General features: G+C 42.9%; 1 protein-coding gene across 2 annotated transcripts in view; it reads right to left on the bottom strand.

Moving 5' to 3' along the window:
- The window catches only part of PHACTR1 (phosphatase and actin regulator 1), a 515,711-nt gene that overhangs the window by 468,749 nt on the left and 21,869 nt on the right, over positions 1-25,093 (bottom strand). For both annotated transcript variants that reach the window (XM_088831029.1, XM_088831027.1), the window contains exon 2: positions 21,850-21,996. In XM_088831029.1, coding sequence (XP_088687155.1) covers positions 21,850-21,996 — 147 coding nt within the window. The remainder of the gene's footprint in view (positions 1-21,849; positions 21,997-25,093) is intronic.

The following is a 25,093-nucleotide window of genomic DNA, read 5'->3' on the forward strand; positions in this document are numbered from 1 at the left end:
ACTTGTTACTTCACAGTCTCCTCCCACAGCTGCCTTCTCTCTAGTCTGTTCTCTGTAATGGCAGAGATACCCCATTCAATACTGCAAATCATATACTGTCATTTAAAGATGGAACCTAAAAAGCAAATACGCTTTATAGGGATGGATTCCTCTGATTAGAAGCTCTTCAGCTCCTGAAACCTTTCCCCAGATGCCTCCCCGCAAGGTTTCATCCACGAAAAATCCTCCTCCTCCTCCGAGGATCAGCCCAAGTGATCTCCTCAGTAAGGGTTCCTCAGCTCTCCCGGGCAGGGCTGGTCTTCACTGTCTGTGTCTAAACTATGACACTGCCCTTTGCATTGAAACCATCTGTTTACTACTCCTCTACCCAAGCAGACTTGAGCTCCTAAGAGCTAGGGGTTTGTTCCTACCTATCTTTTTGTTCCAAGTGTTCAGCCCAGGGTCCGGGTGCGGGGGATGCTAAACAGAGGTAGGGTGGAAAATAGCTGTATTAACGCCCGGAACACTGGCTCCACGATCACCCCTCTGGGATAATTGTGAAACCAAGTTTAAGAGTCCACAGTGGGAGGACACACCAAGGAGGCTTTCCAAATGGAAGGGCAAGAGGACTAAGTCGTCACTGACTCATACCCTGCTGCCCACATCTTGCGGCATTTCAAATTGCACAGTCATCTCAAGCAGTTAGAATTATAAGTGACTAAACACTGGTATACCACATTTTTTACCTGCCGACTGAGTTAAATACTTAGCCCCATAAATCGCTCAAGTTACCTAAAAGAGGCTTGACTCTCCTTAGTCACAGCCTGCGCAATGGCTTGGGGCAGGTTGCCTTAGCTGAGAGACTCAAACTAGGGGGTTAAAGAGGTTTTCCTCTGAGCCTCTAAGCAGATCTGTGCAGAACAGGGAGCAAAGCAAAAGCAGCAACTCACAGCGGGATCTCACAGCTGAGCCAGCTGGCTCTGTGTGCCTCTCCCAGCAGGTGCTGAGACTCTCCCGGCAGGTGCAAAGCTTATTTGCATTCTGGGCTGACTGGGCCTGCAGTCCCTAATAATAATACCAGTGAACATTTGCCAAGTGCTTACTAGGTATCAGAAACCCTTTCAGAACTTTACTCCTATTGCCTTATCTAATCCTCACAACGGTAAAAACAGATGCTATTATTAACATCTCTGATTTACTGAAAAGCAAGAAAGGCATAGACGGATTCAGCAACTAACTCAAGTGTTAGTTGCTCAGTCATGTCCAACTCTATATGACCCCAAGGACTGTAGCCCGCCAGGCTCCTCTCTGGCCATGGGATTTTCCAGGCAAGAGCACTGGAGTGGGTAGCCATTCCCTTCTGCAGGGGAGCTTCTCAACCCAGGAATCGAACCCGGGTCTCCTGTATTGCAGGCAGATTGTTTACCATCTGAGCCACCAGGGAAGCCCCAACTAACTCAAGGTCCCATTCGTAGTAAGGGCTAGAACGGGAGGCACACTCCGGGAGTCCCACTCCACAGCCTAGGATCTAAGCCAATGATGCCAACCAAGAACTCATTGGGAACTCATTGCTTTCTCAAAGAGAGGGCGAAAAGAAAGTTTTTGGCCATCCATACAAATTCATCCTGCTCCTGCTGCTGTTAAGTTGCTTCAGTCGTGTCCGACTCTGTGCGACCCCATAGAGGGCAGCCCACTAGGCTCCCCCGTCCCTGGGATTCTCCAGGCAAGAATACTGGAGTGGGGTGCCATTGCCTTCTCTGACAAATTCACCCTACCAAGATCTTAACATGGAAAAACCCTATCTCCTCTCAGAATCTTTTTCAAAAGGGTTTGATGGCGATAGTTGTTCTTCCCAGGATCTGCTCCCTTAAAGGGGCCTGATAGCATTCTAAGTAATTTGTTCCTATAGAAAGAAACTCTATCGTACCAAGTCACATAAAATTTGTCAAAATCAGGTAATTACAGTTCCCACTTGATGTATGTATTGTTCAAACCCACCAGGTCTCCCTCTTTATATCAAAGAAAAATGCCAAGCCCCTTATGTGATAATTTTTGTCCACATAACATTTACATTTTCTGCTTGATTTATGTATTCAGCTAGAATATGTTTAAGTCATTCAAAAAGGATTTCTTAATGTCTTTTAAGTCTGTCTTATCATTTTTCCTGGAATCTTCCATCCTTTGGCCACTTTCCTAATTAATAACCTCTCATTCCAAATTCCTTTATACATTTTCTTCTATATATCAGAATGGTCAGAAATGACCCAGAAAGCCTTAAAACACACCAAGAGAGCAAATGTTCTCATTTATTACCATATACTGCCCTGATGCATAGATTCCAAGGCTCTGCTTTGGTTTCTTAGTGTACACGTGCATATTCCTTTATGATTGTCATTGAATCACATTGTAAAAAGAAGAGTGTAAAGGGGTTTCTCAAATCCCTGCCACAAGACAGGTGCTCCCCTGGGAGGCTCATTTCATTTACAGCTGCATTTACTCTCCATTAACAACTATTCCAAAAACAATAAAAAAGTTTTCTCTCCACTGCTTGAAAAATACATGTGAGCTGCAGAAACCAAAATACAATCTTAAAAGTGTCTCTTTGGAAAGCCTGCATGTGATGACTTAAAAAAAATTTCTTTTTTGGAGTTTAGAAATTGTGCTAATGACAGTAAGGCTGGGAGAATGCTAAATAGCTGCTGCCTCTTGCTTCAAGATGCACCTTTCCAGTTGGCAAGGCTAGTATGAGGACATTATAACTGATTCACCACTAATTTGATTGAGGTTAGATTCCAAATCTAGGTAATGTATTATAGTAACTGTGAAAATGCTGTGTTGCTGACCACTTGATCATACTATTAAGTGGACTGCAAAAAGAAATCCACTTTCTTCTTCGTAAGTGTCCAAATGACAAAGTGATAAAATATTTTCTATGAAAAACTGTTAAATTGTATCATAAATATATCTATTTTAAAGATGAAAGCATATTTTCAGTAGACATATCTGTAGCCCTCATCTTAGCCATATCGATTTTTCTCTATTAAAATAACAGTGAAGCAATAATATAGTAATTTCACCTATCAACACGTTCCTAGAGCCCCTGAAGTAAATAAATATTTGAATGTAAATTTGTCAGATTAAACTGATCAAGCAAAACCAGCCTGATACTTTTCCTTTGATATTTTTAGCATTTAATAAAACATGCCTCAACCACTTATATATTATACTTAGATGGTACTTAAAGTATGCCTATCAACTATTAGGCTCAACTCTGTGAATTGAACAGTGGTGTGCTTGTTTCGCAGCGGTGTAAGTGTTTAACAACCAGTTCTCTAAAGAAAAGTTCCTTAGAGAGAACTTTTCCTTAGTTAATGTCCTTAGTAATTTGTAGTAATGCTTGCTGATTTCCAATACTCCCTCCAGGGCTGATTTCAAATTATAGATACGATGTCACTGAACACAGAGTTGAGAAGGGTGTCCCCCAGTTGGCTCTCACGACCTTATATGAGCTGGAACTAAGCAGCTACTTTTAAATGTCTAGATTTCGATGAATTTCCCTTTCTCTTTTTTCTTTTTCTGGGGACAACAGAGTTCACTGGGACATAATTTTCCCACCTTCAAGATATATTAATTAAAACAAACAATCTCTAAACTGAGGCCAATGCTAAACAGGAAGGATTCAGGTGCAAATAAGGGAGACACAGTTCTTCCTCTTACGAAGCTTGGAGTTGGGTGGATGTCAATGTTCCTACAGATGGACTGAGTTATTGATGAAACTGTTCAATCTATATTAAGCTTGTGATGAATGTTCGCCATATTGCTACTTAACGAAACAAGTTATAATAAACCATAACAAGCCATCCCTTCTTTTTCTAAAATTTGGTCCAGGTTTGAGAAGGGGGCTTTGTAAATCTAATAAAATAGTTATCACTGTGATACAGCATAGAGATTTGATGTTAATAAATTAAACTGAGAGTGTTTCTTGCTTGAAATGTTTGAAAAGTGTTTACTGAGTACCTACTGTACCAGGCAATTTGCTTTATATCCCCCTTTCATGTAGTTTTCATATAATTTCACATAATTTCTCAGTCATTCTGTTGTATAGGTGGAAATGGCAAACCACTCCAGCATTCTTGCCTGGAAAGTCCCAGGGACAGGAGAGCCTGGCAGGCTACAGTCCACGGGGTGGCAAAGAGCTGAAGTTCACAAACATAATAAATTTGCCCTAAAGTTGCCCAACAGAGCCCGAATTCATACCCAGGTCTGTCTGACATAAGTCCATGGTTATTCTGCTACACACAATGTTTCCAGAGCTGTCAGAAGGGTTGTGACCTCTTACCTGACCAGAGATTCCCACAGGAACCAATAATCCTCAGACATTTTTCTCCTTTTATGTTTGATGATATGTTACAAATCTGTAGGTCCTTAGTGAGATTTATCCCTGGGAAGATCAGAGCTCTGCCTTTTCCTTGCCACCATATTTCCTCATCTGCTCCTAACTATGTGACTTCTAGACCTTCATCCCAGGGACACATTTTATTCTAACACTAGGCAGAGTGAGGAATGAAATGGGTGAAATTATGTGAACCTAAGGAGAAGGAAATGGCAACCCACTCCAGTGTTCCTGCCTGGAGAATCCCAGGGACGGGGGAGCCTGGTGGGCTGCCGTCTATGGGGTCGCAGAGTCGGACACGACTGAAGTGACTTAGCAGCAGCAGCAAAGGCTTGAGATCATGGCATCTGGTCCCATCACTTCATGGGAAATAGATGGGAAAACAGTGTCAGACTTTATTTTTTTGGGCTCCAGAGTCACTGCAGATGGTGATTGCAGCCATGAAATTAAAAGACACTTACTTCTTGGAAGGAAAGTTATGACCAGCCTAGATAGCATATTAAAAAGCAGAGACATTACTTTGCCAACCAAGGTCCGTCTAGTCAAGGCTATGGTTTTTCCAGTGGTCATGTATGGATGTGAGAGTTGAACTGTGAAGAAAGCTGAGCGCCGAAGAATTGATGCTTTTGAACTGTGGTGTTGGAGAAGACTCTTGAGAGTCCCTTGGACTGCAAGGAGATCCAATCAGTCCATCCTAAAGGATATCAGTCCTGGGTATTCATTGGAAGGACTGATGCTGAGGCTGAAACTCCAATACTTTGGCCACCTGATGCGAAGAGTTGACTCATTGGAAAAGACTCTGATGCTGGGAGGGATTGGGGGCAGGAGGAGAAGGGGATGACAGAGGATGAGATAGCTGGATGGCAACACTGACTCAATGCACATGAGTTTGCATGAACTCCGGGAGTTGGTGACGGACAGGGAGGCCTGGCGTGCTGCAATTCATGGGGTCTCAAAGAGTTGGACATGACTTAGCGACTGAACTGAACTGAACTGAATGGCTTGAAACTGTTTTTCTCAGAGGAAGAAGATAATGAACCCCAGCAACAGATTTATGGAAACTGAGGCTTCACGGGAAAAAAAAATGTATGTTTTTATGAAGTCATATAAATAACACAATCGTTTTTCCTTTTGCACGAAAGAGCAAGCATGAGAGATGAAAGGAGTTATAATTTTAGAAAGACACTAGCATGCACTCACGATTCACTGCTGTTATTGGACCAGAGTTGAGGTTTCTAGAGATTGACAGAGAACGAAGTCCGCTAAGAACCAGCAACCGGAAAGAGAGTTACGCCACCTTTAATATACAACAGAGCTGAGTGTTTTTGCCCAGTTGCAGTGAATGCACTACATATTTGATTCGAATCTCAGGGACAGAGGAGCCTGGTGGGCTACAGTTCATGGGGTCGCAGAGAGTCAGACACAGTGGATCGACTAACATTTTCACTTTCACTTTTCAATAGCAACCATAACTGCTGCTGCTGTTGCTGCTAAGTCGCTGCTACAGTCGTGTCCGACTCTGTGCGACCCCATAGACAGCAGCCCACCAAGCTCCCCCGTCCCTGGGATTCTCCAGGCAAGAACACTGGAGTGGGTTGCCATTTCCTTCTCCAATGTGTGAAAGTGGAAAGTGAAAGTGAAGTCGCTCAGTCGTGTCCGACTAGTAGCGACCCCACAGACCCCACAGCCCACCAGGCTCCTCTGTCCATGGGATTTTCTAGGCAACAGTACTGGAGTGGCTTGCCATTGCCTTCTCCAAGCAACCATAACATGCTTCTCATTTTTCCCCAGTTCTGATGCATCATGGCTGCAGAAAAGTTTTCATCTGAACATGACATCTGTTTCTCTACTTGATCCCTTTCTAGCCTTTATTATAACATATGTGATCTCTTCTCAAAACCAGTATCACCACTCAAACTCTGTCTGAGATAATAAATTTAATATGAATCCTTACTGATTTGAGCCTTGGTATAAAGTTAAGGGCTTCCCAGGTGGCTCAGTGTTAAAGAATACGCCTGCCAACGCAGGTGCTGCAGGAGACATGGGTTTTATCCCTAGGTCAGGAAGATACCCTGGAGAAGGAAATGGCAAGTCAGTATTCTGGGAAACTCCAGTATTCCTGCCTGGAGAGTCCAATGGACAGAGAAGCCTGGTAGGCTGCAATCCATGGGGCCTCAAAGAGTTGGACCCGGCTGAGCGACTGAGTACACACACATGAAGCTAAAACGAATCACATCTTTCACAATTGGACTTTTCTCCCCCCAACAATATATTTTTATCTATTATTAATTAATGATATATTTTTATGCATTGTATTCTTTTTTTTCACTCTCTGGGCCTTGCCACCAAATATCTTAGCTATCAAAGTACTACGAGGGTTGAATTTAAATGAAATAGCCAACGAATACTTTTGAATGAATCATGCACAATTTTTGCACATGAGTCAGTGATACATTGAAAATATATTCACATTTGTGTATAAAGTGCCCGCTTACAGTTTTTCTTTAGACAAATCACCTTTGATAAACGAAGTCGACGACACAGCACTAAGAGAACGAACCGTATGCCTGGTTGAGTGATTATGCCAGCCTTTCCTGTGTTGGCTAAATTCAGTCATTGTTTCTTTCCACTTCAATATTTCCACTTCAGTGTCTTTAATAAGTGGAATCAAGGAGAAGAGAGAATGTAGATCCTAGCAGCTATAACTCTGCTGAATTGTTCCTGTAATTGGGTTTATGAAAGGACTCTGTAGATGATATATTTCTTTACGAGGTAACTTTACAGCAGAAATTGTTCATACAGATCATATTATATGAGCTTTAACCGAGAGGCCAATGAAGTGAGTTTAAGGCTGATTTGAGCTTACTTTGGCTTGACCTGGTATTATTTTTATGGATGGTTGGTTCGAGTTGGTCTGAGACTTAAACACACACTTCCGTTTATGTGATTTTGCCATTCATGAGACAAGCGGTGACATGGTTTGACTCAGACTTGGGGATGAGAAATATAAGAGCATCTTTTCTATTTTGAAAAATGTTTGTGTTCTTAAGATACCCGAAAGGAATATGATCTGAACTATAGATTCAAGCATATGAATAAACTGAAAAACGAAGAATTTTTGAATTAACTGAACAAACCAAGCCTTAATTACAGTGACTGTTGACCATGCTGTCTCATGTTTGCCTCATAAAATAGGGAGGGTTTTGTGGTGAGAACTGAGTGGCACATGGGTAATAAGGACCATCTTTGATTAAAAAATCAGAATCCACACTCATGATTTATTCCTGCATATTTAGAACAAACTACTTACATGAACGGATAAAAGAAAACTATTTTGCAACTTGAAGAAAAGATTTAGTCACTGTGAAGTTTTACAGAATTGTAATAATGAATCAAGCATTTAATTTGCTTAAATTCTATTAGCTAAATATCTTTCATGTCAAAATACAGTAAAATACACTCGTGAAAGTCACATGGTATCATAAATAAAATATAGAGGGAAATCTATGATTAACCAAAATTTGGTGTGTTCTGCATTACCCATCATAGCTCCAGACCCAGATATGAGCTGAAAAAATTTGCTTCTATATGAATAAAATCCATAGCTTAGACAGAGCCTGCAAGCTGCAAAAGTTGAAGACAAAAATGAATAAAAAAAGCCTTGTCACTCATAATTTTGTTTCTGCCCGTTCTGTTTCCATCGAACAAACTGAACTTGGAGAAATTGTTTCCAGAACAATTTGAGAAGTTTCCTTATATGTAGGGCAGCTCTGAGCCGTATGCCAAAACTGCTGGTAGAAGTCACTTTTCCTATTGAAAATTTGCTTCTTAGCTGATTACCATCAGCGTCATGACCAGATATAGCAAGGATGTTGCTGGAAAGCAGTGTGATGTGAGGTCTGTAGAGAACGCAGGGCAGCTGGCTCCACAGCTGCGCAAACTGTAATTGTATGGTTGGAGTGGGAGGTAATGAATTGCCCTAGCCTTCCACAGATACGCTGGAGACATTTAACCCTCTCTCTCTGAGATGAGGGTTCTGCCTTGAAACCTCTGGTTCTCTTTTTTGAGGCCAAAACACATAAGTAGGACATTTAGTTGGGAGAAGAGTGAGAATGTGCAGAAGAAGGGAGAGGAGATTGTGAAAGAGGAGCTATTGAGAGTCTGCTGAAGGCTGGGGCTTGCTGAGTGGCTGAGTGGTAAAGAGACCCCTGCCACGCAGAAGACACGAGTTCGATCCCTGGGTCAGGAAGATCCCTTGGAGGAAGGAATGGCAACCCACTTCATTATTCTGACCCGGAAAATCCCATGAACAGAGAAGACTGGTGGGCTACAGACCACGGGGTCACAAAGAGTCAGACATGACTTAGCAACTGAACAACTGTTGAAGACTGTCTGCTGAATACTCTGCCTGGCATTGGCTAGTACAGCTAGTGTACAGTACAGTTACTTGTAGCTTGAATATGATAAGTACCTCCTCGAGGACTGTAGTCAAGTAGAAAGTTGAAGTTAGCCTTGAACTACACTAAGACGTACTGCATTTCAGACTCTTGTTGACCATAATGGCTACTCCATTTCTTCTAAGGGATTCCTGCCCACAGTAGTAGATATAATGGTCATCTGAGTTAAATTCACCCATTCCTGTCCATTTTAGTTCACTGATACCTAAAATGTCGACGTTCACTCTTGCCATCTCCTGTTTGATCACTTCCAATTTGCCTTGATTCATGGACCTAACATTCCAGGTTCCTATGCAATATTGCTCTTTACAGCATCGGACCTTGCTTCCATCACCAGTCACATCCACAACTGGGTGTTGTTTTTGCTTTGGCTCCGTCTCTTCATTCTTTCTGGAGTTATTTCCCCACTGATCTCCAGTAGCATATTGGGCACCTACCGACCTGGGGAGTTCATCTTTCAGTGTCCTATCTTTTTGCCTTTTCATACTGTTCGTGGGGTTCTCAAGGCAGGAATACTGAAGTGGCTTGCCGTTGCCTTCTCCAGTGAACCACATTTTGTCAGACCTCTCCACCGTGACCCGGCCGTCTTGGGTGGCCCCACACGGCATGGCTCAGAGTTTCACTGAGTTAGACAAGGCTGTGGTCCATGTGATCAGGTTGGTTAGTTTTCTGTGATTGTGGTTGTCAGTCTGTCTGCCCTCTGATGGAGAAGGATAAGAGGCTTTTGAAAGCTTCCTGATGGGAGAGACTGACTGAGGGGGATACTGGGTCTTGTTCTGATGGGCGCTCAGTAAATGTTTAATCCAATTTTCTATTGATGGGTGGAGCTGTGTTCCCTCCCTGCTATTTACCTGGGGCCAAACTATGGTTGAAGGAGAAGAGAGAAGGCACTGGCGACCCACTCCAGTACTCTTGCCTGGAAAATCCCATGGACGGAGGAGCCTGGTAGGCTGCAGTCCATGGGGTCACGAAGAGTCGGACATGACTGAGCGACTTCACTTTCACTTTCACTTAAACTATAGTTGAGGTAATGAAGATAATGGTGACCTCCCTCAAAAGATCCCATGCATGTACTGCTACAGTCCGTGCCCCCAACCCTGCAGCAGGTCACCACCAACCCATGGCTTTGCCAGAGACTCCCAGACACCCACAGGCAAGTCTGGGACAGTCTCCTGTGGGGTCATGGTTCCTTTCTCCTGGGTCCTGTTGTGTCCTCCAAGAGTCTAGTTCCCAGTCCTGTGTAAGTCCCGGCAGCTCTTTGGTATGGGTTAATGGCAACCTCCTCCAAGACCCTGATGCTGGGAAAGATTGAAGGCAGGAGGAGAAGGGGACGACAGAGGATGAAATGGTTGGATGGTATCACCGACTCAATGGACATGAGTTTGAGTAAACTCTGGGAGTTGGTGATGGACAGGGAGGCGTGGTGTGTTGCAGTTCATGGGGTCGCAAAAGTCGGACATGACTGAGCGACTGAACTGAACTGAACACTAAGAAGTGAAAAACTCCTGTAATTTACAAACACTTGTAAAAATTCAAGCGCTTTGTTTCTTATGAATGGATAATAATATCCTAGGGGGACCACATTTCATATAATAATGAGATTGAAGTGGAGGCATGAACATAGCCTCAGTTTATAAACAGGTAGATGCTCTATTCAGTCCTTATAGACCACCAGGCTGTAGTAGTTGAATATTTGGCCATGACAGAGGCAACATTTTAGATTAGAATTAGTCTATTTCTCGCATTTCTATTCCTGGGCTAGAGCTAGACATTTAAACTGTCCCATTCACCCAGACTTCATCTGTTTCTTTCTTTTTATAGCATAGAGCTACTGGCAAGGCATTTTCACATTTGGTCCTCAAAGTAACAATGAAAATTAGACAGAGAGCGTTACCCCCGTCTTACAGGTCTTAACGATTCAGCTCATAAGCAGCAGACAGATACTGAAACAAGCCCATCACAACACCCTCATGCTGATTACTCAGAGATGAGAAGGTATCCCTCTTGACTCTCAAAAGTCGAGATGCTATGATTTTTGATGTACTCCGCTGACCTACACGGGTGGCTTTTTCAAAATGAGTAGTTTCGTTTTCTCTCTCTTCCTCTCTGTCTCACTCCTTTGGTCCCCATGTACTTCTTTCTCTGCTCTTCATTTTTCTCTTTCCCTCACAACATCTCCTCCAAGTTCAGAGGATTCTAGGAAAGTCCAGTAGGTTTTTCCTCAGGTGACCATTTCCATGTGGTCATTTGTAAAATACATTTCAAAGATGATCCATTCAACTCTACTCAGAGGACAGACTCTCTTTAATGTAAATTTCCTTAACTTTCAGAGTTTGAGGGTGACATTTTTTCTCATCTGGGGCAAGTCCCATTCATTCTGTGGTGTAACCAAGAAGGAATGAATGGGACTAACATTTAGTTATGGAAAATTTGTTCCTTATCTGAGACTTTCTGAATCTGTAGCTCATCTGGTCTTCTAAGATGTGGTACCTAAAGGGGCATCTGGTCTTGTACAATGTGGTACCTAAGGAGGCATTTTTTTTTTTTTTGGTAGTATTTTAGAAGAATAGAACACAGGTGAGGCAGAACAGAGAAACATATGGAATAAAGGAGCTCATTCTTCACTTTGTGCACTGAATAATCACTATGTGGCAGGAATTATTTTGTTCTTCCACGTTTAATAAGTTAAATACTCTTTAAAACAAACCTCCAATGTGGTCAACGTTGTTAGTCCCATTTTACAGGTGATAAAACTGAGGCAGGGTGAGGTTAAATGTCTTGCCAAAGGGCACACAACTAGTAAGTGATAAAGTAGGGATTAGAATCCCAAAATTCTAGTTCCAGAATATAGCCCCACAGCCACTACTCTGCATCAAAATATAACTTTTTCTCACTGCTTTTCTCTCCACCTTTGTAGAGCTCCATTGTGACTTTCGTAGTTCTTAGACATGAGTTTGAGAAACTCCAGGAGATGGTGAACAGGGAAGCTTAGTGTGCTGCAGTCCATATGATCACAAAGAGCTGGACACAACTGAGTGACTGAATAACAAAAGCATGTTTGTCTTTGTAGGCTCCTTTTACCACAAAAAATTTTTAAACTATAAAATATTTATATGTATTGGTATAAAGAAAGTGAAAGTGAAGTGTCTTAGTCATGTCTGACTCTTTGCCACCCTATGGACTGTAGCCTACCAGGCTCCTCTGTCCATGGAATTTTCCAGGCAAGAGTACTGGAGTGGGTTGCCATTTCCTTCTCGGGATTTTCCTGACCCAGGGATAGAACCCAGGTCTCCAGCATTGCAGGCAGAAACTTTACCATCTGAACTACCTGGGAATAAAGCTATATGTAAAACAGCCTAGATTAAATTTACTTTTTCTTCTGAGTTTAAAAAAAATTAAAACATTTTAAAGGGCTTTTAAATGTATCTTGAGTCTGAGCTCTGTGTCTACAGTGTCCAAGAGCTAAGTTGGTACTGACCTTGGGAGTTTTCTTGTTTACCTTGACTTACCTCCAGGTAAGAGAATGAATTGCCCATACTCTTAGCGGGATACTGAAAGTACTAAAGAGGGATTTCCTTGCAAAAGCTTTTTCTGAGTTCAGAGATCACTCCTAGAAAATGATCAATCAAGGAAATTTTTATAACTGAAGGTTATATTATACAATCATTTAGATGGACTAAAAGGAGCATTGTCATAATAAGTTAAAATAAAAAGGCATGGGAAGGGATGAAACAGAAAACATCAAACTACATATGGGACTTATAAGGTACTTTGAGGAACATTTTGGAGTTTTAATAGTGGCTCAGACAGTAAAGAATCCACCTGCAATGCAGGAGATCTGGGATCAATCTCTGGATTGGGAAGATCCCCTGGAGAAGGGAACAGCTACCTACTCCTGTATTCTGGCCTGGAGAATTCCATGGGCAGAGGAGCTTGGCAGGCTACAGTCCATGGGGTCGCAAAGAGTAGAACATGACTGAGTGACTTTCACTTTCTTTCCTAGAGGACCATTTTATTCCAATTTTTGATATGTATGTGAGGTGATATGAGGTGCACTTCTTATAGTGAATCCCAGCCAAACATTTTTTAAAATACTGAGCTAGGATGCATGCCTAGTTCCACTTCTTTCTTTCCCTTAGCCATGTTCAGCTTTCAATGGAACCTCAAAGCAAAGCTGATAACATAAGCTTGCTCTCTTGTAATAAATCATGGCCATTAAAAATATAGATTTTGATGCCATATAAAACATGATCTGAATTCCAATTCTTCCTCTTATTCCCCTTATTAGCTTCATTACCTTTGCTAAGTTATTTAAGCTCTTTGTGACTTAGTTCCCACATGGATAAAATAAGAAGAGCAGTAATCATGCCAATCTCATAGGGTTATTATAAAAACATAAGTGAGCAAATGCTGATAAGTCCTCTACAAGGGCTCTATGTACGTTGACAACTCAATTATTTATTTCTGGACTAGACCTTATTTGAACCTTAAGTTTGCATAACTGCTTATTGGATACCTCCACTTGGATGTCTGGTTGACATCTCACGCTTGACAAGTCTGTCTCTGAATTCTCGATCACCACCCACCCACCCCATACCCGCTGCAACCATGCCCCTAAATGGTCCTTCTATCCTTCTGGTTGCTCAAGCCAAACCTTGAGGTAATCTTTGCTCCTATCTTCTCACAGCCCACGTTCAATCCACCACGGAAGCCTATAGGCTTCAAATACATACAGAATCTGATTATTTCTTACTGCTTCTGCTGTACCATGCTGCTGAGACGGCACCATCTCTGGATTGCTGCAGAGCTTCCAAACCAGCTCCCTGCATCCTCCTTGCCCCACTGTAGCCTATCTTTAACACAGCAGCCCCAAGGAACCTTCTAAAATCTATTTCAGATTATGGTACTCTTGTGCTCAAATCCCTGCCTTGTACCACATTTCAGCAAGAGAGGGCAGTGGCCCACAGGACCCTCTGTAATCTGGTCCCCATTCAGTTCCTCCGACCGCTTGATTCACTCCTCTGCAGCCACACTGGGCCCCTTGCCAGGTCCTAAACACACCTGATTTAGGACTTTCACACTGGCTTTCGCTCCGCTCTCTCTGCCTTGTCTTCCACCCCATATTCATACTGCTCATGTTCCTCTTCTTTGGAGAACTTTGTTCACATATCCTCTTCTCAATGTTGCTTATCCTGCAATCCATCCCTTTCTTTGCTCCCGTGTGTCTAACACTCTTATTTTGCTGTATTGATTTTTGCCTTATCAGTTAACCTATGAAATACTGTACAATGTACTTACCTATTGTACTGTTTATTGTCTTTAACTCAATTTTAGAAGTTAAAATTCATGAGGATCAGAAGTTTCTGTTTTAATCAATAATGTATCCCAAGGGTCTGAAATATTGTCTTAACTTCTAAATTAATATTTGTCAAATGACTGGATACTATATATTATTATTTCATCTCACCTACCTCCACCCCCGCTCCACCCCCCACCTCTAAAATAGGGCCCAGATGGAATAAGGGATAAATTCAAACACAGTAAAGTTTCTTTTACATTTTTAATTAAGCCCTGATGGCATCTGCAACCAGCTTGCTGTCCTCTGACTGATAAACACACAGAAATAATGAGCTCTCTCTGTCTCCGTGGGTGTGCTCAGTCGCGTGACCCCATGGACTGTAGCCCACCAGGCTCCTCTGTCCACAGGAGTTTTCAGGCAAGAATACTGGAGGGTGTTGCTATTTTCTATTCCAGGGGATCTTATCAGCCCAGGGATTGAACCTGCCTCTCCACATCTGTGGTTGGTTGAATCCATCAGATGCAGAACCATGGATACCAAAGGTCAACTATATACTGAATCCTCAACGTCTACAATTACAGCCCAGGTATTTATTATTCAAAGATTATGTTACTGTGTTGTAAGTAGACAGTATACAAATGTGAAAAGATCAATAGGAAACCTACAGGCTTTTACACAAGACTTGCCATCATAAATGTTAAATAACCACTAGCATGAGATTATTCCTGGTGTCCTTTGATAACTTGAGTAGAAAATCACGTGAATGAATCCATCATCATTCAAAATGCCGTAAAATTGATTTTGTCTTTTGTTTTAATCATCCTTCATTATATAAAAGACATAAATTAAAGCAATTAAAATGTCAAAATGGCCCACACCCCCCCGCCAATCATATTCACTTTATCACTGCTAAAGTGGATGGGGAGAGTTATGAAACAAAATATAAAACTTCCAGAATTTTTCTTGTATCATGCAATGAGGAAAAACTGATATCTATTATTTGTTCCTTCAGGCCCTCTTCCACTGGCTGCAATGTATGTTTCCTTTTTCGTCTTATTAAGTCAAAGAGGAAAAATAGCTCTGTACCTTATCATCTCTCCCTACTTGAATTTTAGTTGTTTTACTTGTACAATAAATAATGATGATGAATTGAAGTTGCATATATCAAAGAATAACTTCATAAGTAACTTTAAAATATCTTTAGTCGGTATGAAAAGGTATGTATAAAAATCTATCTGTGCACTTATTCTGACCAATAGTTTATCTGCCTGTCAGCTTATACGCCTGTGAAGAAAAACAAAGTTCTTCATAGTTCATGGTCAAGTTTTATAACAATGCCGAGAAGTTAGGAATTCCAAAAGGGTACATTTCACCCTGACTGAATCCAGCCAATTAGCTAGTCTGCATATATATTTCCCTTCCCTGGTAATTTAAAAGGATAAAGGGAAAATATAGATCTTATAGGTATACTCATTTCAATCACAAAACAGCAGGCTACGAGACTTAAAATGCCAACTGGGAACTGGGTTAATATTTAGTTTTCTGACTGTCCATTTATTGCTAAGATTTCTGTAATTCTATATTCAATCATACAACAAATACTTACAGAGCATCAATTCTGTTAAGGATTCTAATCCCTGGATATTCAAATTTAAAATATTTGATTAATATGGTACATGTAAATATGTCTTCTAGCAATTCTTAGTTATTACCAAAAAGTTATTTTAAATTTTTATAATATATATTATTCTTTTAGTTAAACTTATTTTAATAACTTAGCTTTGATCAAATGTTTTAATTCATATTGAAAATTGTGTTCTTCTATTTGTTTTACACCCTGGAGAAGGAAATAGCAACCTGCTCCAGTATTCTTGCTGGGAAAATATCATGGACAGAGGAGTCTGGTGGGCTACAGTCCATGGGGTTGCAAAGAATCCGACATGACTGAGTGACTAAACCACTACCACCATACGTTTCATACCATAAATAAGACTATATAAAATCAGTGGCATAGTATGTATTCATTAGCACAGACAGAAGTACTAGTTAGTATACACAATTTTTTTAGATAGGATGGGACTTTTGAGATTTAAGTCTCAGTTCAGTTCAGTCACTCAGTCATGTTCAACTCTTTGCGACGCCATGGACTGCAGCACGCCAGGCTTCCCTGTCCATCACCAACTCCAGGAGCTTGCTCAAACTCATGTCCATTGAGTCGGTGATGCCATCCAATCATCTCATCCTCTGTCATCCCCTTCTCCTCCTGCTTTCAATCTTTCAGAGCATCAGGGTCTTTTCCAGTGAGTCAGTTCTTCGCATTAGGTGGCCAAAGTATTGGAATTTCAGCTTCAGTATCAGTCTTTCCAATGAATATTTAGGACTGATTTCCTTTAAGACTGACTGGTTTGATCTCCTTGCAGTCCAAGGAGTCTAGCTTTAAGTCTAGTCTAGTCTAGATTTAATTCTAGAGTTGAGTGAGTCAAACTCAGAAAGGTTAAATGACTTGCCTACAGTTTTAGAGGAACAGAGGCAGTAGAATCAAGTTCTTCTGACTCTTGATTTTAATTTTTCATATAAAACACAACTCCTTCATCTTCTATGAAATTTAAATAAATGGGCATATACAGACAAACCACACAAGAAACTTAGCATTCAGTGCTAATAGCAAATACAATACTAAGATGTTAAAAAAAATTTTTTTAACAATGCCCAGATCAAAAGATCCTAAGACAATTTAACCATTCAACTCATATTATGTATTTGAGTTATCTCATAAATGTATGAATTGCTGTTGAAACAATTACTTGGTAAGCAGCCAAGCTAAGTATGTATGGCAAAGAGTTTCCCATTTCCTCTTGGCATTAATTACTCACTTCTCTGTGCTTTGTGTATTTTATTTATGTTACCTGGAGTGGTCTTCATTAGTACCACCTTAATGCATGACATAGTGAGATTACCAGGTTAGCTAGTTTTTCCAATGACACAGAAAGAGGGCAGATACTCAGAAAGCCCCACAATCGAGGTTACTGGTCAGTTATCTGGTTAGCCACTTGGATTCTGACTGTGAAGTGAAGTAAGTGTTAGTCGCTCAGTTCGGTCCGACTCTTTGCAACCACAGGGACTGCAGACCGGGCTCCTCTGTCCATGGGATTCTCCAGGCAAGAATACTGGAGTGGTAGCCATTACCTTCTCCAGGGGATCTCCCTGATCCAGGGATTAAACCCTGGTCTCCCTCATTGCAGGTGGATTCTTTACCATCTGACCCACCATGGAAGCCCCTGATAAATGCTAGAAGCAATACTTTAAAGGAGATTTGGGGCCTACCAAATAAAAGTCAGGCCCATATGATCTGCTTTCAATTTGGAATCAGTAAGAGAAATAATGTGAGGGATACATTCTTCAGGGAAAGCTTGAAGGGGGTGTCTACCAAGACCTTTACACTGGTGAAATAATCTTGGTTCAGCATGGCAATATTCACAATTTTGCCTAGAGACAGTCCTCATGGCTAAAGGATAATAGCACATTCTGGGATACCACTTCTCAATATCAAAGACATTTACAATTCAGGTAAAGGATAAAGGTTCTTCCTCCTCAAGAAAGGTAGGAAAGGGATCTCAGCTTAAACTGTAACATACTGACCCATCCCCTCCTATAGACAGTCAGAGAAAGCTAAGTTTGATTGCAGTTTTCTTCTGGGCCTGAAATAGTGGAGGAGACCAATGGAAGTCAGAAAAGACTGTCCCTGGCTTTAGTTCCTAACATCAGAAACTAGAACAGATCTCAGCCTTCCAAAGAGGATAAGCATTCTGAGGTTGCCTGTGTGATTAATTTAAAATCTCCTCCATACATACAAAGCAATTCTGCAATGTCAACAGAGGTTAAACGTACTTATGATTAGAGAAGTACTTATTTTCCAAAATAGTGCAAAATACGGGCTTTGTGTTTTAAATAATCCTAAATCATCAGGATGACTAGCTTTCCTTCTTTTGACATCCTTTATAGAAGTTTTAGATGTGGTTAACTCTTTTATTTATCACAATATTTTCATTCATTTTGGTGTGTAATTATGGAGAACCTTTCCATTTCAGTATCTTTTATGTATCAAACATTCTTGTATATATTGTTAATACAGAGATAAATAAATACAAAGATAGAATAAACTGGCCCAAAGAAAAATATTTGCCAGATGAGCTGCAACTCTACATTGCATTTATTTCATTGCAGTGAATCAATGACCTCACAAAGCAGAGCAACTTCTTACAAGCTAAATGTCAGTAATGTTCATTACTGAGTAGAGAACACAATTAGAAATAGTTGCTACTAACAGTGTGAACACACTCTTCTGTTACATGATGTCCTTTTAACATATTTTAATTTCTCGGGATAAAACTTCTTCCAGGGTTTTAAATGAGGTCTAATGTGTCTAATGTGTCTGTGTGTATTTCAGCAAATACATTGGCTTAATTCTCTCTAACATACTATCTTCAGCAAACAAGCATCTATCAAGGTTTTTGTAATATACTAAATGCTAAGTGAAGTTAAAACCTACAAAAGGGGCTCTTTTAGAAATATAAAGTCATAGTTCAGAAAAATTTTTGTTCTCTACACTCTCAATTTAGGCTGAATCTTGAAATTAGCATCTTCATAAAGTGCTGAAAGACCCACATTTTGGTGCTATTCTTTGACTGACTTGGAACTGTAGGTGAGGGATTATATCTTTCATTCATGCTGTGAAGTTTTTTCTGAAATGATATTATTAAGTACCATCAGGGACAAGGTGTAGCTGAGAATTTAATCAGTATTTAAAATGCCCCAGTCTACTTTATCTGGCTGTACACATTAGTTTTAAGGGAGTTGGTCCCCAAATGATTTCATGATATCCAAGTAAAATGAGTATGTGTATATTTATTTCCTTGAATGATTACTAAGCCTCTCAAATATTAAATGTGGACTTATATAAAATGAGTAGGTGTAAGAAGGCGAATCCTAAAGACAAAAAGTTTAAACCAATAAAGAATTTCTCTGGAAAGAATAAAGAGTAAGTGACTAGGGGTAGGAGAGGAGCAGGAAGAAAGGGCGGATGAAAGCTTCCTCGCTTAATCGTTTATAAATTGTTGTTAAGAGACAAAATTCTCTCTATGCCCAGATTATGTAATTTATCCAAAGTGTGCAGGCTCTTCTGTTCAGTAGTGCTGATAACGACACTAATAGTTTAATTACAACTTGCTGCTCAAGGAGATAAACAAGGCTGTTTGCTTTTTAAGACAGGGGTTACAATTACTTTTAAGGGAGGGGGAAAGGCACATCTGAGAGTAGATCTTATTGTGTCAGGAAAGCAAGCCCAAACCAGCTGGAAAACAAAGCCCTGGGAGTGAGCAGCCACCACAAAATTAGAGCAAAACCTCCTGATCTGAGCAGTGGAGCAGTAGGCGGGAGGCGTAGTAAACAGGCGGCACTCGTAGGGTGCAGGGATAGAAAAGTTTCTGGAGGCCAGTCAGTGAGCACTTTCCCTGGGATTCCATCACCGAGGGATTGAGCACCGGCTCCCCCTCCACCAGCTGTCCAGCTCATTGTCAGTTCTCTGTCACACAGCCCTCAGCTTCAGCACCAGCAAGAGGACAGCTCCCCAACCAAAGAACACAGCCCTCAGCAACCGCCCTCCCAGCACTGACGGACATCCTTCCCACCACATTTCTTTCTTCCTGTTGTCTTTCTTGACACTGTGCTTTTAAGGGTATTTTCTAAAGGATATTTGGAAGGAACTGGGAGTTTGTTTGGCCTGTTTATTTCCAGATGAAAAGGAGATGAGTCCTCTTGGAAAAGTCCAATCTTTTCATTGGCCTCCAGAGCAATTTAACCAGAATAAAAGACTGCAAGTCACTGGCTTGAATCTGCTGGCAGAATGGTTCAGCCTAACCCATCACTAACAGAAACTTGAAACTCTTTTTTCACGCTTTATTTTGTTTTGTTGTAAAAGCACCAGTAGTAGGTGAACAACCTTTATTAAGTGTCTCCTTAGCCCCTTTCCTTCTCTGCTAAGCCAAAGATGTTAAGGGAATATACTGGAGTCTCGTAAAAAAAAAAAAAAAAAAGTGATTCTTAATATCTCTGGGTTGGAAACACCCTTGATTCTAAAAGGAACTCTTCTCAGTCCTTTCCAAGAACCCTCACAGTCATATTCTGAATCTAGAACATACAAGTGAAGGATTAATAGTTCCAAATGGAGACCACAGGCTACTACTGCGTGTCACAAAAACTATCAAAGCTTCCTCCAATGAAGTCTTCTTTCCCCCAATCACAAATCCAGAGGCAAACATTCCAGAAGTGACAAGAAAACAAAGGGTTTTTTTTTTTAAAAAAAATCAAAATCACCAAAATATGAAAAATTACACTCCAAAGAAGTTGGCTACTTCGGCACTCTCAGCTACCATCCCACCAGTCATAGGATATGGTTCTTTAGCAAACACATCTCGTTTCTCTACGTAGAGCTTTCTCCTTCATTCAGACTTCTCGGTAATGAGTAAAAGCGTCATTATTTGAAGTTGCTCTTTGCTCCAGCATGCATATACACACATATACTTTGCTTGATTCAGTTCCATTTTCAAGGGTTTAGTTTCCTAAAGAAAAAGGTATCCTTTTCTTCTTAAACTTATTTTGAAGGAGGATTTTCAGGAAAATGCCCTCACTCTTTTTGCACTGGAGTTGCTGGAATAGTAAGGAATTCTCAAAGGAAGAGACACAAGCTTGGGGGGCGGGAGGCAGGGGGACTCAGCAGTCTTTTAGAAAAGTTAGTGGTGAACAACTTCCTCCTGGTGACAGGGACCCTGTACGAGGAACAGGAGCGGGCAGGGGCCTCTGCCCCTGAATCTGGAGCAGCAGCAGCAGCAGTGGAGACAGCGGCCACTGGTGCGTCCTTTCAGGTAACCCTGACAGGTCTCAGCGGACACAGTTTGACTCCTGAATCCCTCAGTCCTTTCTGTGGCTCCTTTCTTCCTTCTTTCCTCCTTCCTCCCTTCCTTTTCCTTCCCATCTTTCCTGTATCCGCCTCTCTTCTCCTCCCCCCTGCTTCCTTCCCTCCCCCCTCTACCTCAGTTACCCTTTTCACTTAATCCCATCTGCGCCGCCTTGGGTACCAGTCCCACTGACAGCTTCCCATCACCCCACGTGTATCGTACAAACCATCTTGTTACTATCATCACGATGGTTGCTTGCCAACTGCTGAGTCCGGTTCCCAGCTGTTAAAGCCCAGCCCCTCCTCTCTCCTCACTCCAAAGCCGCAGCAGTGGAACCCAGCAGAATCACCAGCGTCTGAATGTCACCAACAAGTTCCACCCGGCGGTAGCAGCCCCACCAGCAAAGCAGACCAGCGGAGCCTCGCCAGCCCCCTCCGCCCGCAGCCGGCGGCGCTCGGGCGGGACGACCCGCGCTGCAGGCTACGCCTACGATCATTGTTGTCGGTGACAGCACTTTCTTCTCTTCCAGGAAGGGGACAGCCCGGCGGAGGCAGGGATCCGCGCGCTACGCGCCCCCACCTCCGCAGACACACACACACACGCACACGCCCCTCCTCACCCGGCACACAAAGAGAGCGAGCGCGCGCCGGGGCCGGCCGGGCAGGCGGCGGGGCGGGTGCGGGGCCGCGGGAGGGGCTGCGGACTGAGCCGGCCGCCAGCGGGGAGGCCAGCCCGGGGCGGGAGAGAGCGGGGCGCGCGCGTCCTCACCTGCCCCCAGGTTAAAGGAGATCCTGGCCTCGGCGAGGTACGGCGTGTCGCTCTTGGAGCGGACTCTCCTGATGGGCCGCCGGTCCACGTCGTCTTCCGAAGATGCCGCCATTAAGGTGGGAGGCAGGAGCAGGGTCGCCCGGCGAGCTGAGAGGGAGAAGCGGAGACAGGGAGACAGGAAGGGGGAGGGGGAGGCAGCGGCTCGCGCAGGGAGGGGGAGGGGAGGGGGACGGGAGGGAGGGAAAGGGGACGGGGAGGGAGGGGGGAGAGAGGGAAAAGGAAAGAAGGAAAAAGGGAGCGAGAGAGAAAGAGCGCAAAGGAGAGAAAAGGGTGAAGGGCGAGAGAGAAAACCCGTTAAGGATCTGTGGACTGGAGCAGAGATCATGCTCTCCCTGGCTGGCGCGCCCCCACCCACCCCTCACCCCCAGCCCCGGGGCCAGAGGGTCGCTGCTGCAGACGGACGGCCACCCTGCCTCCTGCCTGCAGCCCCAGGTTGCAGCTCTTGGCCCAGAGAGGCGGATGCGAAAGGGAGGACTCCAAAGATGCCCAGTCAGCACTGTGTCCTCTCCCGCCAAAGCCACTTACCCGCGCTTCTCAAATGCAGACGAGGGTCCCCTTAACCCCCAGGATTGTCTGGTCCAAGGATGCCCAACCAGACAGCCCAGCTTCAGCTTCCCTTGCATGCCATTATTAGTCCTGGGGTGCAAGCCTAGTCCCAGCTGATCAGGGAAGAGAACAGGATACGCGGGAGTACCCCCTGCGCACCCTCTATCCCACTCTGGAGCTCAGATAGAGACGGAACCAGATGTGGAAGCATGTACAACTTTAGGCGCAGGTTGCCTGTAAGGTTTCTAGATCTGCTATTTTGAACGTAGACTACTATGTGCTTAGGCGCTCAGCGGTGTCCAACTCTTTGCGACCCCATGGACTGCAGCCTGCCAGGCTCCTCTGTCAATGGGATTCTCCAGGCAAGAATACTGGTGTGGGTTGCCATGCCCTCCTCCAGGGGATATTCCCAACCCAGGGATCCAACCCAAGTCACCCACATTACAGTTGAATTCTTTACCATCTGAGCCACCAGGGAAGACTAGGCATATTCACCAAGAATTGAGTGTCTTTTCTTTTTCTTTTTTTTTGATGTGGACCGTTTTTAAAGTCTGTATTGAATTTGTTATAATATTGCTTCTATGTTTTGGCTTTTTGACTGCCAGAAATTTGGGATCTCAGCTCTCCCACCAGGAATCAAATCTGCACCCCATACCTTGGTAGGCAAAGTCTTAACCACTGGCTTGCCAGTGAAGTCCCCCAGTGGCTTTCTTAGCACTACTGCTTTTTAGGATATGCTTATCTCTGTGGAAGTACCCATTCATTTTCACCTTCAAGCTTTGATTTGGTGACTTACAGCATGCATAGTGGTCTTTGGATTGGACCTGTAGTCTCTATAACTCTGTATCATTGTTTCTGAAGGACAGGCTGAAGATCAAGGGCACCTCACATTTCTTTGAATGTCTGCACTGCAACCTTCCCATGTCATACAGTAGGAACAGCTAGAAAGGTTTCTGGAGTGTGAGTCAGAATGGTTTTGATGCTCCTAGTGAACCTATTGATGGGATCAACTCTTTGATGTTTGTCTTCTGGCAGCTTCAGTCACTTGGTCTTTTGTGGCCAGATGTTGCCACATTTCTTTCTAATAGGAGCCCACCTGGAGTACACAGATCAATGTTACCTTCATTCCCTTCCTGCTACAAAGGAGATCTCAGTAACAAGTCATGCCCTTCAGTCTCAGAGGATGAAGTGCCGCTTCGGCTCTGCAAAACTTCCCTCTCCACTTTAGCTGTCAGTTGTAAGTCTCGTCCTGCATCCTTGCGCCCACCCTAGACTCCAGTCTCCTCACATCGGTCTCTTCACACACAGGGAGTAACTCTTCGTCTGCCTTCTCCTTGAGGCTTCTTCAGTCTCCCCCATACGATTCCTCCCCCAGGCTGTTTAACCTTCCCATGGGACTCTTGGCCCAGAGGCTCCATTCTTCACTCCTAACCCCTCCTTGTGCCCCCGCCTCCACTTTTTATTCCCACTACTCAGTCACAGTCACTACAACAGTTCGGTCCATTTCTTTCTTGAGCAACGTATCCTTCTTGAGATAATCCTTTCCTTTGGCCTCCCTGTACCAGACTACCTTCCGAATCACTGAATTTCTCATAGTTAGCCAATGCCCAGCATTTCATGTTACTTATCCTGGCTTTCAGGGCCCTTTTCAACCTGATGCCCTCTGTCTTTCCTAACTCTTCTCCCATTGTTTCCCTCCCATCTGTTCAGAGTTGTCCCCACAAGTCTGACTCATTTCTTCGTCTGCACCTTCCTTGTGTTGTACACCACAAATTTCTTTCCAATAAGCCTTCCATGTTCTCCCTCAGGAATGTGAGATGACTGGCCCACTGGTAAATGCTCAATAGATATTTTTTAATAAAAGAAGAGAGGAGAGAGGGAAAGGGAGGGAGGGGAAAAGGAGAAAAGAGGGAAGCAAAGAGTAAAGGAGAGAAGGCAATGGCAAGCCACTCCAGTACTCTTGCCTAGAAAATCCCATGGATGGAGGAGCCTGGTAGGCTGCAGTCTGTGGGGTCGCTAAGGGTCGGACACGACTGAGCGACTTCACTTTCACTTTTCACTTCAACACATTGGAGAAGGAAATGGCAACCCACTCCAGTGTTCTTGCCTGGAGAATCCCAGGGATGGGGGAGCCTGGTGGGCTTCCGTCTATGGGGTCGCACAGAGTCGAACACGACTGAAGCGACTTAGCAGCAGCAGCATACAACTAATGGGTCAATGAGTAGCTGAAATGGGGACAAAATCCATTTCTACCTGATTTCAAATCCTGTTCTTTAACCAGTATATTGATTTGCTAAGTGTAATATATATATATATATTTGTAATATATATATATTGGTTGACTATCCACATTTTAAATTTATTTTTCTATGATATTTGTCTCCTTATTATGTCCCATTTGTCTCTGTTAAACATAGACTAAAAATGGATGCCTCCCATACCAGGAGGCACAACAGGGGTGTTTAGCTCATGAAATGAACAGTGAAGGTTGACGCTTTTAGATGACTAATCAGGCTCCAAACCAATATTATGATGATGACATTTAGGTTCAAGCTCTTAAGGAAGTGGAAAAGTAAGGAAATACACTATGGAAACTATACGCTGTATAAACTATGCATGCGTGCATTGTTGCTTCAGT

Source organism: Moschus berezovskii, chromosome 23 (genome assembly GCF_049115385.1).
Source record: "Moschus berezovskii isolate FMDL1 chromosome 23, NW_MosBer_1.0, whole genome shotgun sequence".
NCBI classification, from domain to species: Eukaryota; Metazoa; Chordata; class Mammalia; order Artiodactyla; family Moschidae; genus Moschus; species Moschus berezovskii.